We start from the raw sequence: 16428 nt of genomic DNA, 5'->3' as shown, positions 1-16428 counted from the left end.
GCATGCTACTATTCCAAGTCCTGACATCCCTACTTATTCCAAGTCACTCTGTCACTGAAAGCTCCATCCCTAAGCAGCCACATCTTGCTTGGCTCTTGTTATTTTCCTGATACGCACACCCAGCTTTTCAAGACAACTCTGAGCAAAGCAAGTTCCTTCACGTCTCATTTTCTCTACACAAATCATTTCATAGAGCTAGGATGTTCCCTTCCACTTCAGCCCTCAGGGAAAGTGAAAAACCAACCAAACCCGCTGCCACAGTCAGTTTCTACTCATGGAAATCCTGCAGGATAGAGCAGAATTGCTCCGTTGTTGTTGTTAAGTGATGTCAGGTTGGTACCAACCCATAGCAACCCTGTATAGCATTTCCAAGGAGCAGCTGGTGGGTTTCCAGATAAATCTTTATGGGAGCAGGCAGCCTCACTTTTCTCCTGAGGAGTGACTGGTGGGTTTGAACCTCCAATTTTACAGTCGACAGCCAATGCTTAGCCCACAGTACCACCAGGGTTTCCTTGGCACTTGGGGCATTTCCCAATGAGGACTTCTCTGATACTTTTGGGTGACTCTGTCTTCTTCTACGTCCCTTCACATTTACCACATCTACCTCTGTCCTGACACTGTGAGTCTAATGTGTGTGTGCCATGTACCGTGGAGTCGGTTCTGACTCATAGCGACCCTGTACAGGGTTTCCGAAGCTGTAAATCTTTACGGGAGCAGAAAGCCTCATCTATCTCCTGCGGAACAGCTGGTAGTTTTGAACTGCTGACCTTGTGGATCGCAGCCCGATTCGTAACCACTATGCTATCGGAGTTCCTTGAGAGTCTAATAGAGTAACTCAAAGTCATTGATAGCTATTTTCCTTGGGGCTAGGCAAGGACCTAGAAAAAGGAAACCTAGTGGGAAGTGTTGAGTGATTGGGAAAAAACTCAGATAAATTCCAGCCAATTGACATATAAGATCTTATTATTAATTTTATTTAAAAATTGATTTTTAGTGCTGATTGGATGCCTTTGAGACAGTGTTACTATTTCCAGTTTGGTTCTATGGCTTGGGTAAGTTTCCTCAATAGATGAGGATCTCAAAAGCACCCACTAGTGTTAGTCCAGACCCAGAGCCTGTTCCATGCCATCATGTCCCATGAGCAGTGGCTACATCCTGCATGGAAAGACAGGGTTAGAGAAGCCACACAGGACTAGCCACTTCCTCTCAGTCACCTTCCTCTACTTCCCACTCAACCACTCAATGGGGGCAGCTCCCACACATTCTCTCCAGATGTTTATCTGCTCCTGCACATGGGAAGTTTCCCCATATCTTACACACCACCCAGGACAGGTAGGAAAGGAGTTTTTTTCCATTTGATCATTGGAAGTGTATAACCACCCCTTCTCCCTGTGACTTCCCCACCTCTTCACCATGGCCTTGGAAACCCCACCCACAATCTTATAATAAGAACTCCAGGCAGTTGCAGGATGGGCAGGGAAGAGCTTTTAGCTTCACCTGAGTCTTGAGGCTGCTCCAGGGAAGCCTGAACCAGACTACCTGAGATGAAGCTCATCGGGACAGCACTGGTGTGTCTGCTGTTGGCTGGGATGTGGACACTAGATGTGGACAGCAAGAGCAGTAAGTGTGGCTGGAGTGACTTGCTTCTCTCTGGGGAGGGCCGAAACCTAGACAGATGATCTGGAGTTGGGGACAAAGTCACCCTAAGCCCATTGACACCATCACCTGTCTCTGGGAAGAATTCTACCAGAAAAGAAGGAATTTGGATGGGATGATGGACAGGAGGCTCCTAGGAGAACAATGAGTCTGGGGCAAACACAGACAGCTGTATTTGTAGGCTCTTAATTAATCCTGGATGATTGAACTAACAGAAAGGTTGGTGGTTCAAACCCACCCAGAAGCTTGGCAATCTGCTTCTATCAAGATTATAGTCAAAAAACAAACCCCAAACAACCCTATGGAACAGTCCTATTCTGTAACACACAGGGTTGCCATGAATTGGAATTGACCTGAGGGCATCAGATTTGGTTTTTGAGCTCATCCACATCCTGCAGACCAATGGGGTGGAGAGGGGCTGGGCTGTGAGGTCATTTGGGCTAAGCAGGGAGGACTGAGGTCCAGAGAAACATGGCAGATCACAGGCAGGGTCTGAAGTTAGGATCTGGGCTCTAATAGTTGGGCACGCCACTTTTATTTCTCAATGTCTGGTTTCCCCATTAGTAAAATGGGGTTGACGATGCCTACCTTCCAAGGTTATTTCAGGAATACTGACCTCATGATCAACATGAAAGGGCTTTGCAAACAGGGTTGGAATGTGAGTTTCTTGGGAGTCTATGGGAGGGAAGGGTGCAACCTAGTAGAGTGAGGGATTGGGGCCTGGAAAGACCCAAGGACCAGGGTGGAGGGTTGGTTATTTCCTAGGGGCACTTCCCTTGCATTTTGTCAATTTGACCATATTCATCAGTTCCTAATCCAGCCCAAGATCTGTGGTCTATGGGTTGTGGATTGCAGTTGTCCTGCATGTACCAGACCCACCAAGCCTGCAGGATGAGATCCGGGGCAGAATCACACACTGATGATGATATCTCAGAACAGGAAGAATCTTTAGAAACCAGTCTAAAAGTCCTATTCCACAGATAGGAAATCTGAGGCCCAGAGAGAAGGCTCATCATAGTCAAGTCCTCACAGCTACTTTGTGGGGAGATGAAATGCAAACTCCAGTCTCCCAATTCTTCAACTACTGCAAAACTAGATGACTGGTGAGTTAGGGCTGCTCCTGGACCCTCTGGATATGGTCCCAAAGCTTGAGCCTCTCCCACAAAGGGCTCTCTCTCTATTTACAAATCTTGCTGCGGGTGAGAGGTGCTGAGTTCAGGTTAGGAAATAGATCTGAACCGTCTTCTGTGCTACTTCTCCCATAGTGCACGTGTCCTCCTCCAATTGCTGTTACTACTTCGTGAACAGGAAGGTGGCCCTGAAGGACATCCAGTGTTACAAAAACACCAGCTCCACCTGCTCCTACAAAGATGGCTTGATGTGAGTTCCAAGTTCAATTCCTGTATCCCACGAGTAGGGCTGCTAACCTCACGGTTGGTCAGCAGTTCGAAACTACCAGTTGCTCCATAGGAGAAAGATGACGCTTTCTGTTCCCGTAAAGATTTACAGCCTCAAAACCCCTATGTAAGGTCGCTATGAGTCAGAACAGACTCTACAGTACACCAAACCACACCACACCACCATCAATACTTTCCTCTCTTAGAGAATAGAAACTGGTGGTGGACCTGGAATTACAATAGTGGACGCTAGATGGCGATGTCCCACCAGAAAAAAGTTTCTAAAGCAGCCCCTAAGCCGCATGGTGAGCAGAGTTTGGGCGCTAGGGGGAGAGCAAGGAAGGATGTGACTGGGACCCTGCTTTTAACTTGTTTGCGTCATGAAGCAACAAGGCACTGACTGGTTCTGTGCCTAGAGGAATGAATTGCTTATCAAAGCATCAGAAGTTATTGTGTAGTGGAAAGACTGAGAGGTCATAAGTAGTGCCTACCTCCTGATTTGCCAATCTATAGGCAGGGTCACCTTGGACAACTAATTCCTCTGCACCTCATTCTCCCTGTGCTTCTCTGAACCCCTAGTCTGTGAAATGCATTTAAAAAGATTTCTGCTTCACAGAGTTGTTATGAAGCTTAAATGAGGTAGCTCAGCATTTACAAGGCAATTGCATGGATGTTATAGGAACCCTAGTGACACCATGGGCTAAGCCTTGGGCTGCTAACCAAAAGGTCAGTGGTTCAAACCACCCAGCCACTCCTCAGGAACAAGATGAGGCTGTCTGCTCGTATGAAGGTTGGCAGCCTGGGAAACTCTATGGGATAGTTCTGCCCTATCCGGTTACTCTGAGTCAGAATTGACTTGGTGGCAGTGGGTTTGGGGGTTCATGTACATTGTTTTGTTGAAGTCTCATGAAAACTGAAGTTGAAAGAGGTAGAGAGGTTTGTCTGTGGTTGCTATGATTGTGAGGAACAGACCTGAGCTAAGTTTAGGAACTGGGCAACACAGCCACCACCATTGTGTCAAGTCACCTGTACTCATGGTGACCCATGTGTGTGAGAGGAAGACTTGGCTCCACAAGGTTTTCAAAGGCTGATCTTTTGGGGAAGTAGATCACCAGGTCTTTCTTCCAGGGCACTTCTGGGGGGATTTGAATTTCCAATCTTTTGGTTATTAGCAGAGCACAGTAACACTTTGCATGTCTCAAAGGACGCTATCCTGCAATGACTCCATGGGCAGTTGAGACTACACACACAGACACTATTATTCTGAGTCCAAAGCAATAGCTGAGCATCCTGGATAGACACAGAAAAATTACACTTGGAGCAGGGAGATATTCCAGGACAGTAATTTTCCCACCTACTGAGAATCTCAAAGTGTTTACAGTGTCTTTCAGCTTCACTGGATGCGCTGAATTGAAATCTCCAGGAGAGGGGTCCAGGAAACATGGTTTAACAAACATCCAAAGGAGTTTTGGATGTTCCACTCTGTGTGTAATCTACAACTCTTATGCAATAACTTTATTTTAGAAAGAGCAACAATGAGATCCAGAGAGAGATTTAGGGGCACATGGGGAGAAGTGATGGAGAGTGGATTTACACGTGATACGCAGTTAGTGATCTTTGTTCTCTGCTCACAGATTGAAGCTGAAGAAAGGCAGGGAGAGCTGTGTCTTGAAGAAAACTAGATGGGTCCAGGACAATTTAGCGAAGATGAAACCCTGCCTGCCAAAGGGAGAATGAGCAGATTCCTTCCCATGCTGGACTGTGAAGACCACCATGCTTTGCCTGTCCCTACAACTTCCAAACCCGCAGCATCCTCGTTCCCAAGTTTGCTGGATCACAGGGATCTGCTCCGGTCCTGATAAATGGACACATGCACTTTTGATTTCTCAATTCCTGCTGCCCCATGTCTTTGAAACCTCACCGGGGGGGTAAATTTAATTGACATTGAGAGGCTGGCTGGGATCAGGGACTGGAGGGTAGGGAAGGAGGAGCCAAATACATTAGAACTGGTATAAGAGGAACTGCTCTTGCCTATGCAAGCCAATAAATGATACACTGCCTCTCATTTGACAGTCTTTGTTCTGGGGCTAAGGGTGAGTTTTGACTTGGGCCTATGTGATGAAATCAATTCAATCCAGTACAATTGTACTGTATTTCCACAATTCTCTTCCATCCTGACACCTTCTTCCTCTGAGCAGAACCCCCAGACCGAGGTCAGACCTCACAAATCAAAGACCTGACACCATCCTCCAGATGCGCAAGTCCACCTAAGTTTGGGGTCCCCCAGTCCCTCTTCACTTCAGACCTGACTGATTCCCGCTATTCCTTCAGGTTCAATAGTTTGCTAGAAAAACTCACAGAACTCAGGAGAGTAGTATGAATGCTTTTATTATAGCAGTAGGCTAGAGCACTGCACTGCAAGGTCAGTTAGAACCACAAGGTTGGTGGTTCAAACTCACCAACCACTCCTTGGAAACCTTATACAGGGTCATTATGAGTTGGAACAGACTCGATGGCACCTAACAATAACAACAAATTATAGCAAAAGGGATACAAATGAAGAGACATATAGAGTGAGTGTTCGGAAGGCCCCCAGTGTGTTTCCATGTCCCAATGGACATGCTACCCTCCCATGTTCTCAGCTCTCTCATCAACCAGGAAGCCTATGGAGCGTCTATGTCCTCCTTACAAAGGCAGGTATCAGCTGATATCTTTCTGACCTTGCCAGCCCCCACCTGAATGACCTCATTAGCATAACCTGTACTTAGGTGTGGCCTGGCGTGCCTACAGATAACAAAAACTTCAATCACAAGGACTACCAAGGTTTTAGAGACTATTTCTCAGAAAGGAAGGACAACAACCAGGCCCCCAGGTTGTGACTCAGAGGTGGAAAAATAACCTGAGCCCAGCTGGGTCCACATTTGGGAGCTGGCCTGTCCAGAAGGCTCCTGGAGCACAGACACGTTATTTTCCAAAAGTCACATCTGCCCTAGCTGGTGGAGGTCTTGTGAAATCCACTACCTGTCAAACCAAGCTAACCCCAGAGCAGAGTGACAAAGTTGGAAAGGGATGGGAACAGATTTGAGGTCACATAACCTGATCTGGCATGAGACCTAGGGCTCCCGTCTCCCAGGCCAGAGAGCTTTCTGGTGTCTGTATCTGCTAAGTGAATTGCCAGATGCAGCATGGCACAGGAATGGTCTCTCCCTGGTTGGCAGGATGGACACTATGGAGCTGATTAGCAGGGTCCTCTCCTCCTGGAAAGGGTCCTGGTTTGTGTGCCAGTCATGGCTTGGGATAAGTAGCACACACAGAGCGGGAATGAGGGCATCTCAGGAAGAGCAGGAAGCCCTCAGTGGACATAGAGGAAGAGGAGGCTGTAATGTGTGTGCAGATGGAAGGTGAATCGAGGAGAGGGAAGGAGGGCAGTGAATGCGGGGTCTCAGGATTGACACTCCTTGAACTGCAGCTCCCCTGGCTTAAGGAGGAGAAGGTCTCATGTCTTGGGTTTTGTCCTTCCTTCCCTGAAATTCAACCTCTCATAACGTCTAGCCCTTTCTTCTTTAGACTAGCTCCTCTCTTCCACCCCTGCACTGCCTGCCTCAGGATCCAGCATTGCTTACCTGGTTATTATAGTAAGTCATTCCCAGCCTCCCTGTCCACAGCCCCCAGGACTTCCCTAGCCTGATGGCTCAGAAACTTTCTGAACCAAGTCCAAACTCCCCACTCTGATATTCCAGTTCCTCTACCAGCATCTCCAACTGTTTCATTCTGGAACCTAAACTCTTGACCGTTTGGAGATCCTCCCCACCCCTATCCTGGGGCCTTTTCTGTTTTGTCCACCACACACCTCCTCTAGAAGCATCTCTTCTTTGAGTCCCATCTTCTGTGCTTCTGCTAAAGTCTGCTTCTGACCATGTGACCAGTAATCAGTCTACCTCTGGTCATCAGGTCACAGTGCATGTAGGGTGGAGGACTGCTGGGAGGGAGAGGCCCGGGAGATCAGTTAGACGGCAGCTGCAGTAGGTTGATGAAATCCTATCCATTCATTCTAAGGAAAGCAAAGTCGCTGGTGTTGATGCTGAACATGGGACGAAAGCCTCTCAAGGCCGGGGACACTATTAAGGATGGAGTCATTCTTCTGGAATGCCCTGGGCTATGGTGGGTCAGGTCCCTTTGACACTCAGATGAACTCAAGTTGGCCACATAGCTGGTGTCTATCCACAGACTCCCTTCTCTGGAGCCCTCTGCTATTAGACCAGCAATTCTGCAGAAGTCAAATGTGGCCATTAGCTTCCATGAAGACTTGCAGTTTTGGCAATCTTACGAAGCAGTTCTGTTCTGTCTTGTAAGATCGCCTTGAGCTGAAATGACTTGAAGGCAATGGGTTTGGTTTCGGTTTACATTCACAAGGGTCCTCGCCTCCCTAAATTGCATCATTTCATTGCTGTGATTCTTCCTGAAGACCTGAAGCAGGACAGGGGCCCACAGCATAACAAGGGAAGAACCAGGGCTCATAGACGAGGGCCTTGCACATATATATCAATATCCAAAATCAATTTCAAACCAGCAACAATTGAAATACTATCCAATATTATTTGACATATTCTGTTTTGTATCACAAAACAGAAGACACTCTATTTGAAATGACAATAAGATTATTTCAGGCTCCACAGGGAAGGCAGGCTGAAGGGGAATAAATAACAGTTTCTCATACCCTGGCTTGGTCTTCTTGTGCCTGGGGGAGTTCACACTGTCAGGAGGGGGGACATTTGCTCTAAGTGTTTCATGTGACTCTGGACCCACTTTTCCTTTGGGTTGGCACAGATCTCCTTGGCCCGTTTGGTTCTGAAGCTGTGAAAGCAAGAGGGTTGGCACAGTTAGGTAGAACCCTTGGGGGGAAGTTGCCCACCAGAGAGCTCTAAACCCACCTGGGCCATTTGCAGCAGGGGTTGGGCTACCCAGGGAGGGAGGGAGGAGGCCCATAGCAGAAGGAAACTCTGGAGGTAGCGGCTCCTCTCACTGCCTGGGGTGGAGTCATTCTGACACCTACATAGCAAGGGTGAAGGTGTGGGCTGCCACCTGCTCAGGAAGCAATGCATGGAGCGTTCCTCACTTTTCTTTGTACCTGTTTGCCCAATTGTAATCACAGGGCAGGAACCTTGGTGGCACAAAAGCACTTAGTTGCTAAACAAAAGGTTGACTACTTGAAGCTCCCTGGTGTGGCGCTGTGAGTTAATGCGCCAGACTGCAAAGCCATTTGAACTACAAGCTCGGTGGTTCAAGCTCACCAGTCACTCCTTGGAAACCCTATTCAGGGTTGCTATGGATTGGAACCGACTCGACGGCACTTCACAACAACAACAACAACAGCTCTATGGGAGAACAACCCAGTGATCTGCTCCCATAAAGATTACAGCTGAGAACATATTATAGGGTAGTTCTCCTCTGTTACATGGGGTTACTATGCATCAAAATAGACTTACTGCACCTACCAGCAACAATCTTAGGGTGAGTTAGCCTATAGAATCTGGTTAGATCTTATCCTCTGAGTGTAGGTTTCCACCACCCAACAGATTCAATCCCAACTCCTGGTGACCCCAGAGCAGAACTGCACTCCATGGGGATTTTCAATGGCTGGGACCTTTCAGAAGCAGATCACCAGATCTTTCTTGTGAGGTACTTCTGGGTGAATTCAAACTGCTAATCTTTTAGTTCGAAGCCACTCCCTGAACTATTGCACTCTCCAGGGACCCTGGAAGATTCCTTATTGTTGTTGTTGTTAAGTGCCGTCGAGTCAGTTCTGACCTATAGTGACTCTGTATAGGGTTTCCAAGGAACAGCTGGTGGGTTTGAACCGCTGACCTTGCGGTCCAGCGCAGGAACCCACAGCGCCACACTAAAATTCCTATTCAGTCTAAATTGAAACCTGTCTTCCAGAGAAAGACTTTGGACTGGGGGCTGTAAGAGTGGGGTGGGCTGCAGTGGATGTTGGAGGGTAGCTGCTTTGTTTACTCACATGACGGCTTTCTGGGAACAGTGGCTGGTGGTGTTTCGATAGCTCCTCAGCATCTGTAGGGGGATCTTCCTACTTGGAAATGTGAAGCAGCAAGTAGTTGGGCTGCTGAGTGCATCTATAAAGAAAGCCACAGAGAAAGAACATGGTAGGTTGGGCTAGGGTGGTCTCAGCTGGAACACAGTACAAGGAGCCAGAGCAGAGAGGAAGAAGCAGGTTGGGATCTAGGATCCAAATTCTCCACCTAAGTTCTCTCTTTTGCACTGTGGGAACACAGTAGGATTACCCAGGGAGACAAGGGGCATGATCAGCCTCCAGGTCCCCAACTCTGCAGAGCTGAGAAAGATCAGTGCATGTCAGAGAAAGAGCCCCAGCAACTTTGATTTTATTCTGGCCTCCAGGTCCCCAACTCTGCAGAGCTGAGGAAGATCAGTGCATGTCAGAGAAAGAGCCCAGCAACTTCGATTTTATTCTGGCTCTGTGAAAGCCTGGATGAAGGTTAGGATCCTTCCTGATTCCATCCTAGGTTCCCTTAACTATCTTTATACCAAATGCAAATGAAACCCGCTGTTTTCCAGTGGATTCCAACCCATAGTGACCCTCAAGGACACAGGAAAACTGCCTCATAGAGTTTTCAAGGAGTCCTGGTGTGGCGCTGTGGGCTAATGCGTCAGACTGCAAAGTTGTTTGAACTGCAAGGTCAGTGGCTCAAGCTCACCAGCTGCTGTTTGGAAACCTTATACAGGGTCGCTATGGGTCGGAATCGACTCAATGGCACCTAACAAGAAGAACAATCATTATGAAAACAGACAATGACATCTTTCTCCCATTGATCTTTTGGTTAATGGCCGAGCTTCTGCCTTCATCCCACAGCCATTAGTTGATTCTGACTCATAGCTGCCCCATAGAAGGTTTCAGAGGCTGTAACTGTTTACTGAAGCAGAAAGCCTCATCTTTCTCCTGGAGCTGGTGAGTTTGAACTGCCAAATTTGTGGTTAGCACTCCATTCTGTATCTTGCAGAGACACCAGGGCTGTCTTTATAACTAGATATCAAAGGAGCTCTGGTAGCGTAGTGGTTACGAATCGGGCTGCGAACCTTAAGGTCAGCGGTTCGAAACTACCAGCCGCTCCGCGGGAGAAAGATGAGGCTTTCTACTCCCGTAAGGATTTACACCCTCGGAAACCCTGTACAGGGTCGCTATGGGTCGGAACCGACTCGACGGCACTTAACAACAACAACATCAGAGTAAAGCTCTGAGGGCCCCTGCAGTTTGATAAGCTCAAAACTCTTGCCTTTGGCTAAGGCTTCCTTCCTAGAAGGAGAGAGAGTGACGATGGCGGTAAGGTAGGGAAGAGAGGGAAAATGTGCTGACCTGGCTGAGCAAGCATCTGGGAGCTGAAGGCAGCCACTGCGAGGAGGAGAGACAGGAACACCGAGACCTTCATGGTGAAGGGCAGGGAGACAAGGTTCAGAGTCAAGGTGGGTGGCTCTTAGGTTGTTTTCAGCCTCTCCGGTCCTCTGGTGGATCTTCCTGCTTTTTATAGGGAGCAGGGAGGTTGGAAGGGCCTTTGCTTAGGCAGGGTCATGACCAAGCATGATGACCAAGCATGGTGAGGGGACTTCCAAAATCCGTTGAAATGGAAGCCGGACTGCTAAAGAGTTTTTCAGGAAATGCAAGAGGGAAGCTGTGGGCTGCAGTGGGCAGGGTAGGTCCTGCTTCCACCCAGCTGTGGAAATTACCAGGAATCAGAGAGGAAGAGGGGGGCACAGACGTACCGAATCTGCCCCAGGAAGTGATCTGAGCAACAACTGTATTTTAATGCAAATAACGCACATTCTGCTTTTTCCACCACCCTTCCATCAGTTTGTTGTACTGGGGACTACGTATCACTGTGATGCTGGAAGCTATGCCACTGATCTTCCAAATATCAGTAGGGTCACAGTTGGTAGATAGATTTCTGCAGAGCTTCCAGAAAGCTGCAGCCATGCGATCAAATATAACAATTCTGAGGACGGTGAGGGACGAGGTAGTATTTGATTCTGTTGTGCATAGAGTTGCTATTAGGACTGACTTGGTAACACCTCACAACAACAATAACAACAATATGCAGTGTGATTAAACCCCACAACTCCTTCACAACTTCTAATTTCCTTTGCATGCTCTGTGTGTTGTAAGTGTGTGCACAGTATTTACATGGGTGTGTTTTTTTTTGAGAAAAATACTGGAATTTAAGGACTGCTTTCTCCAAAATGAACAAGAAAATAAGACAATGAGCTAACATTTGTAGATGTGTTATTTATTTATTCTACCTGAGGTACACACTGTTATTATCATGCCCATTTTACAGATGAGAAAACTGAGGTGCAGGGATATTAAATAACTTAACCAAAGTCTCATGGGAAGTGAGTAGTGGCGATGGAAGGAAATGTTAATCTGCATACACTTTATCACTGAGGCATTTTCAAACTGTTTTCTAGCAGCAAATGTCCTTTTCCAAACAGTTTTATGTGTTGTTTTTAAGCATCATTGAGTTGGTTCTGCTCATAACGACCCTGTATAGGGTTTCTGAGGAATGACTGGTGAATTTTGAACCACCAACCTTACAGGCTTATCCTACAGCGCTGTGTAATATCAGAGACAGATCAGTGCCAGCCTCTGGGGACAGGGAAGGGTTCTTTACACCACATATTGGTACCCCTTCTGCCCCTCAGGCTCAGAGAGACATGGTTTAGAAACCACTGGTTGAGCCAGGCCATTCCTGGTATGCAGGAAGCACTGGGTCTCCAGAACTGTTGATGGAGGAAAAGAGCAGAGGGAGTGAAGCAAGTAAGTAGCCGTGCCTGGCTCCCCCCATGACCTGTGAGCTGGGAGAGGTACGCTGCATGGGGCGCTGTGTGAAGGGTCTTAATCAGTGCATTCCCTGTACCCCACCCTCAGTCCTGCTCCCAGACTGTGCCTACACCTTTGCACCTGCCTAGAATACTCATATCTGCTTGTTGCTTTTGCAAAACTGACCAGTGTAGTAGAACAAAGGAATAGAAAAGGAAGTAAAAAGAGCTCAAATGAATGAAACAGAAAATAAAATACCCCAGAAAGGATTACCAAAACTGAAATTCAGATCTTTGACAGGCCAGCTTCTATAATGAAGACGGTTCCTGGATGGCTCAATCACTACCCCCGAGAGGTTGGTTCAAACCCATGCAGCGGTGCCTTGGAGGATAAGCCTGGGGAACTACTATGGGGTGTATTCTACTTTGACACATATGGGGTAGCATGAGTTGGAGCCGAGTTGATGACAACTAACAACAATATAATGATGCTAAACATCCCCCGAGGCTGACAATGAGAAAGGAAAGAAGATATGAATCAGCCGCAGCAGAAATAAGAAAGAAGGCATCACCATGGAGCCTGCGGAAAGAAAACAAGAAAATAAAAAGAACCCGGTGTCGAAAAGGGGAGCCCAGTGGCTATACAGGATAAGCTCGGGACTTTGAAACACAAGTCACCGATTCGAGTCCACCAGTGGCTCACTCCTTGGGAGAAAGATGAGACTTTCTGCTCCTGCAAAGATTTTTAAAAGCCTCAGAAATCTTTTATAGGATACCTATGAGTTGGAATCAACTTGAAGGCACGTAACAGCCACCTCTCGTCTATCAGTTTATCATACTGTGGTGGCTTGCATGTTGCTGTGATACTGGAAACTATGCCACCCACATTTTGAATGCTGGCAGGATTACCCATGGTGAACAGCTTTCAGCTGAGCTTCCAGACAAAGAAGACTTGAAGGAGAGGCAAACTGCTTACAAGTATTTAGCCACTGAAAACCTTAGGAATAGCAGTGGAACACTGTCAGCACCAGAATATTGAATACTGAAACATGCTGAAGAGCACCAGAATATTGTCAGATATATTGCCTAAATATGAGCCTCTCAGGTTGGAAGGCACTCAACATAGGACTGGGGAAGAGCTGCTCCCTCAAAGTAGAGTTGACCGTGATGATGCGAATGGAGTAAAGCCTCTGGGACCTTCATCTGCTAATGGGGCACAACTCAAAATGAGGAGAAACAGCTGCAAGTATCCATTAATAATTGAAACATGGAATGCACAAAGCACGAATCTAGTAACATGTTGTTGTTGTTGTTAAGTGCCGTCGAGTCGGTTCCGACCCATAGCGACCCAGTACAGGGTTTCTGAGGGTGTAAATCCTTACGGGAGTAGAAAGCCTCATCTTTCTCCCGCAGAGCGGCTGGTAGTTTCGAACCGCTGACCTTAAGGTTCACAGCCCGATTCGTAACCACTACGCTACCAGAGCTCCTTTAGAAGTTGTTAAAAACGAAATGGAACACATAAACCTTGATGTTCTAGGCATTAATGAGCTGAAATAGACTGATATTGGCTTATTGCTGGAAATGACAAATTGAGGAGGAATGATGTCACATTCATGATCAAAAAGAACATATCAAGATCTATCTTGAAGTGCAACGCTGTCTATGATAGGATAATATCCATACGCTTACAAGGAATACCTATTAATACCACTATTATTCAAATTTACACACCAACCTCTAAAGCCAGTGAGGATGAAATTGAACAATTCTACCAACTTCTTCACTCTGAAATTGATCAACCATGCCGTCAAGATGTATTGATAATTACTAGTGATTGGAATGCAAAGGTTGAAAACAAAAAGGAAGGATCAGTTTTTTGGAAAATACGGCTTTGGTGATAGAAATGATGCCGGAGATTGCATGACAGAATTTTGAAAGACCAATGACTTTTTCATTACAAGTTCAGGTTGAAGCTGAAGAAAATTAAAATAAATCCAGGAGAGCCAAAATATGACCTTGAACATATCCCACTTGAATTTAGAGACCACCTCAAGAACAGATTTGATGCACTAGATATTAAAGACAGACAACCAGAAGAATTGTGGGATGACATCAAGAACATCATACAGGAAGAAAGCAAAAGGTCATTAAAAAAAGCAAGCAAGAAAGAAAAGACCCATATGGATGTCAGAAAAGACTCAGAAACTTGCTCTCCAGCATAAAGATGTTAAGTCAAGTGGAAGAAATGAGGAGGTAAAAGAGCTGAATAGAAAACTTCGAAGGACAGCTCTGGGAGACAAAGTCAAATATTATAATGAAATGTGCAAAGATCTGAAGTTAGAAAACCAAACAGGAAGAACACGCTCAACATTTCTCAAACTGAAAGAACTGAGGAAAAAAATTCAAGCCTCGACTTTCAGTACTGAAGGATTCTTTGGGGAAAATATTGAATGATGTTGAAACCCTCAAAAGAAGAGGGAAAGAAAATATGGAGTAACTGTACCAAAAAGGAAACAATTGTTCAACCATTTCAAGAGGTAGCAATATATGATCAAGAGCCAATGATACTGAAGGACGAAGCCCAAGGTGCACTGAAAACATTGGCAACAAATAAAGTTCTGGGAATTGAATACAAATTGAAATCTTGCAACAAACTGATGCAGCATTGGAGGCACTCATTCATCTATGCCAAAAAAAATTGGAAGACAGCTGCCTTGTCAACTGACTGGAAAAGATCCATATTTGTGTCCATTCCCAAAGAGAGGGTGACTCAAAGGAATGTGAAAATCATTGGATAATATAATTAATACCATACACAGGTAAAATTTTGCTAAAGATAATTCAAAAATGGCTGCAATAATGTATTGACAGGAACTGTCAGAGGTTCAAGCCCGATTCAGATGAGGATATACAATAAGGACTATCATTGCTGATGTCAGATGGACCTTGGATGAAAGCAGAAAATACCAGAAAGATCTTTACCTGTGCTTTATTGACTCTGCGAAAGATTTTGACTGTGTGAATCATGATAAGCTATGGACAATATTATGGAGAATGAGTATTCTGCAACACTTAATTGTACTCATGAGGTGCTTGTACACAGACCAAGAGGTAGTCATTTGAACAAAACAGGGGACATCAAATATATTCTTTCACCATACTTATTCCATCTGTATGCTGAGCTAACAATCCAAGAAACTGGATTATATGATGAAGAACATGGCATCAGGATTAGAGGGGGACTCATTAACAACCTACAACCTTGCTTGCTGAAAGTGAAGAGAACTTTAAATACTTACTGATGAAGATCAAAGACCATACACAGCCTTTGGTATGGATTGCATCTCAATGTCAAGAAAACAAAAATCTTCACCACTGGAGCAACAAATAAAATCATGACAAATGTAGAAGAGATCGAAATTGTCAAAGAGTTCATTTTGCTTGGATCCACCACCAACATTAATAGATGTATCGCAGTAGGTTAATCTGCTGCACAAAATCTCTTTAAATTACTCAAGAGAAAAGTTGTCAGTTTGAGGACTAACGTGTGCCTGACTCAAGCCATGGTATTTTCAATAGCCTCATGCTCATATGAGAGTTAAATAATGAATGAGGAAAATCATAGAAGAATTGATGCATTTGAGTTAGGGTGTTGGAGAAAAATATTCAAGGTACCATGGACTGTCAGAAGAACAAACAAATCTGTGTTGGAAGAAGTAAACCCAGAATGTTCCTTAGGAGCCAAGATGGCTAGACTTTGTCTCTCATTCTTAAGACATATTATCAATAAGGACCAGTACTGGATGGAGAAGGACATCATGCTTGGTAGCAAAAAAGAGGGCGATCCCAAACAAGATGGATTGGCACAGTGGCAGCAGCAAATGGATTCAAATGGCAGCAATTGTGAGGATGACACATAACTGGATGGTGGTTTTCGTTCTGTTGTGCATAGGGTTGCTATAAGTTGAAACTGATTTGATGTCATCTATCAACAAGTCGATTGGAACCGATTCAATGGTACCTAACAATAAAATGAGTCAGAACTGACTTGATGTCACGTAGCAACAATGTCAATGAATTTAATTTAGATTAAATGGATGGATTCCTAAGAAATATAATTTATCAGATCATAAAAAGAAATGAAACATTTAAGCAATTCTAAAACAATTGCATCAGTAATGGAAAATCTTTCACCCCAACCAAAATCTTCTAGGCTAAGACAGCTTTAGTGGCTAATTCTGCAAGTATTTAAGCATGTCTTACTTAACTTTGCAACTACTTTTACATGTCTTACTTAACTTTGGCACCTACACTTGACAGAATGGCATGCGGAAGGAAAAATGGCAAGTTTGCCCTGTAGGCACATGTTTCATTCTTCTCTGTCCTGTTCTTTGTTCTGGGAAAGCAATCTGTGTAAATTGCAACAACAGAATCACTGGCTGTAACGAACTGGATTCCTGGTGTGGCGCTGTAGGATCAGCACTGGACTGCAAAATACAAGGTCAGCAGTTCAAACCTACCAGTTGCT

At 45.5% G+C, this 16428-nt stretch overlaps 2 protein-coding genes across 2 annotated transcripts; one reads left to right on the top strand and one right to left on the bottom strand.

The window, feature by feature from the left end:
• Positions 1-1544: 1544 nt before the first annotated feature.
• On the top strand, positions 1545-4790 carry CCL1 (chemokine (C-C motif) ligand 1). The gene is made up of 3 exons (XM_006833616.1): positions 1545-1620; positions 2922-3036; positions 4688-4790. The coding sequence occupies exons 1-3, from the start codon at positions 1545-1547 to the stop codon at positions 4788-4790; spliced, it is 294 nt and encodes a 97-aa protein (XP_006833679.1).
• Positions 4791-7801: 3011 nt separating this feature from the next.
• CCL13 (chemokine (C-C motif) ligand 13) lies at positions 7802-10516 on the bottom strand. Its single transcript, XM_006833615.1, has 3 exons — positions 10444-10516; positions 9073-9187; positions 7802-7907 (listed from the first exon to the last, which is right to left on the bottom strand). Exons 1-3 carry the CDS (start codon positions 10514-10516, stop codon positions 7802-7804), a joined length of 294 nt encoding a protein of 97 aa, XP_006833678.1.
• Positions 10517-16428: the final 5912 nt, after the last annotated feature.

The sequence above is a fragment of the Chrysochloris asiatica genome, unplaced genomic scaffold (genome assembly GCF_000296735.1).
Source record: "Chrysochloris asiatica unplaced genomic scaffold, ChrAsi1.0 scaffold00007, whole genome shotgun sequence".
NCBI lineage: Eukaryota > Metazoa > Chordata > Mammalia > Afrosoricida > Chrysochloridae > Chrysochloris > Chrysochloris asiatica.
Note: the sequence above shows the minus strand (reverse complement) of the source record. Positions and strands in the feature narration are given on the sequence as shown.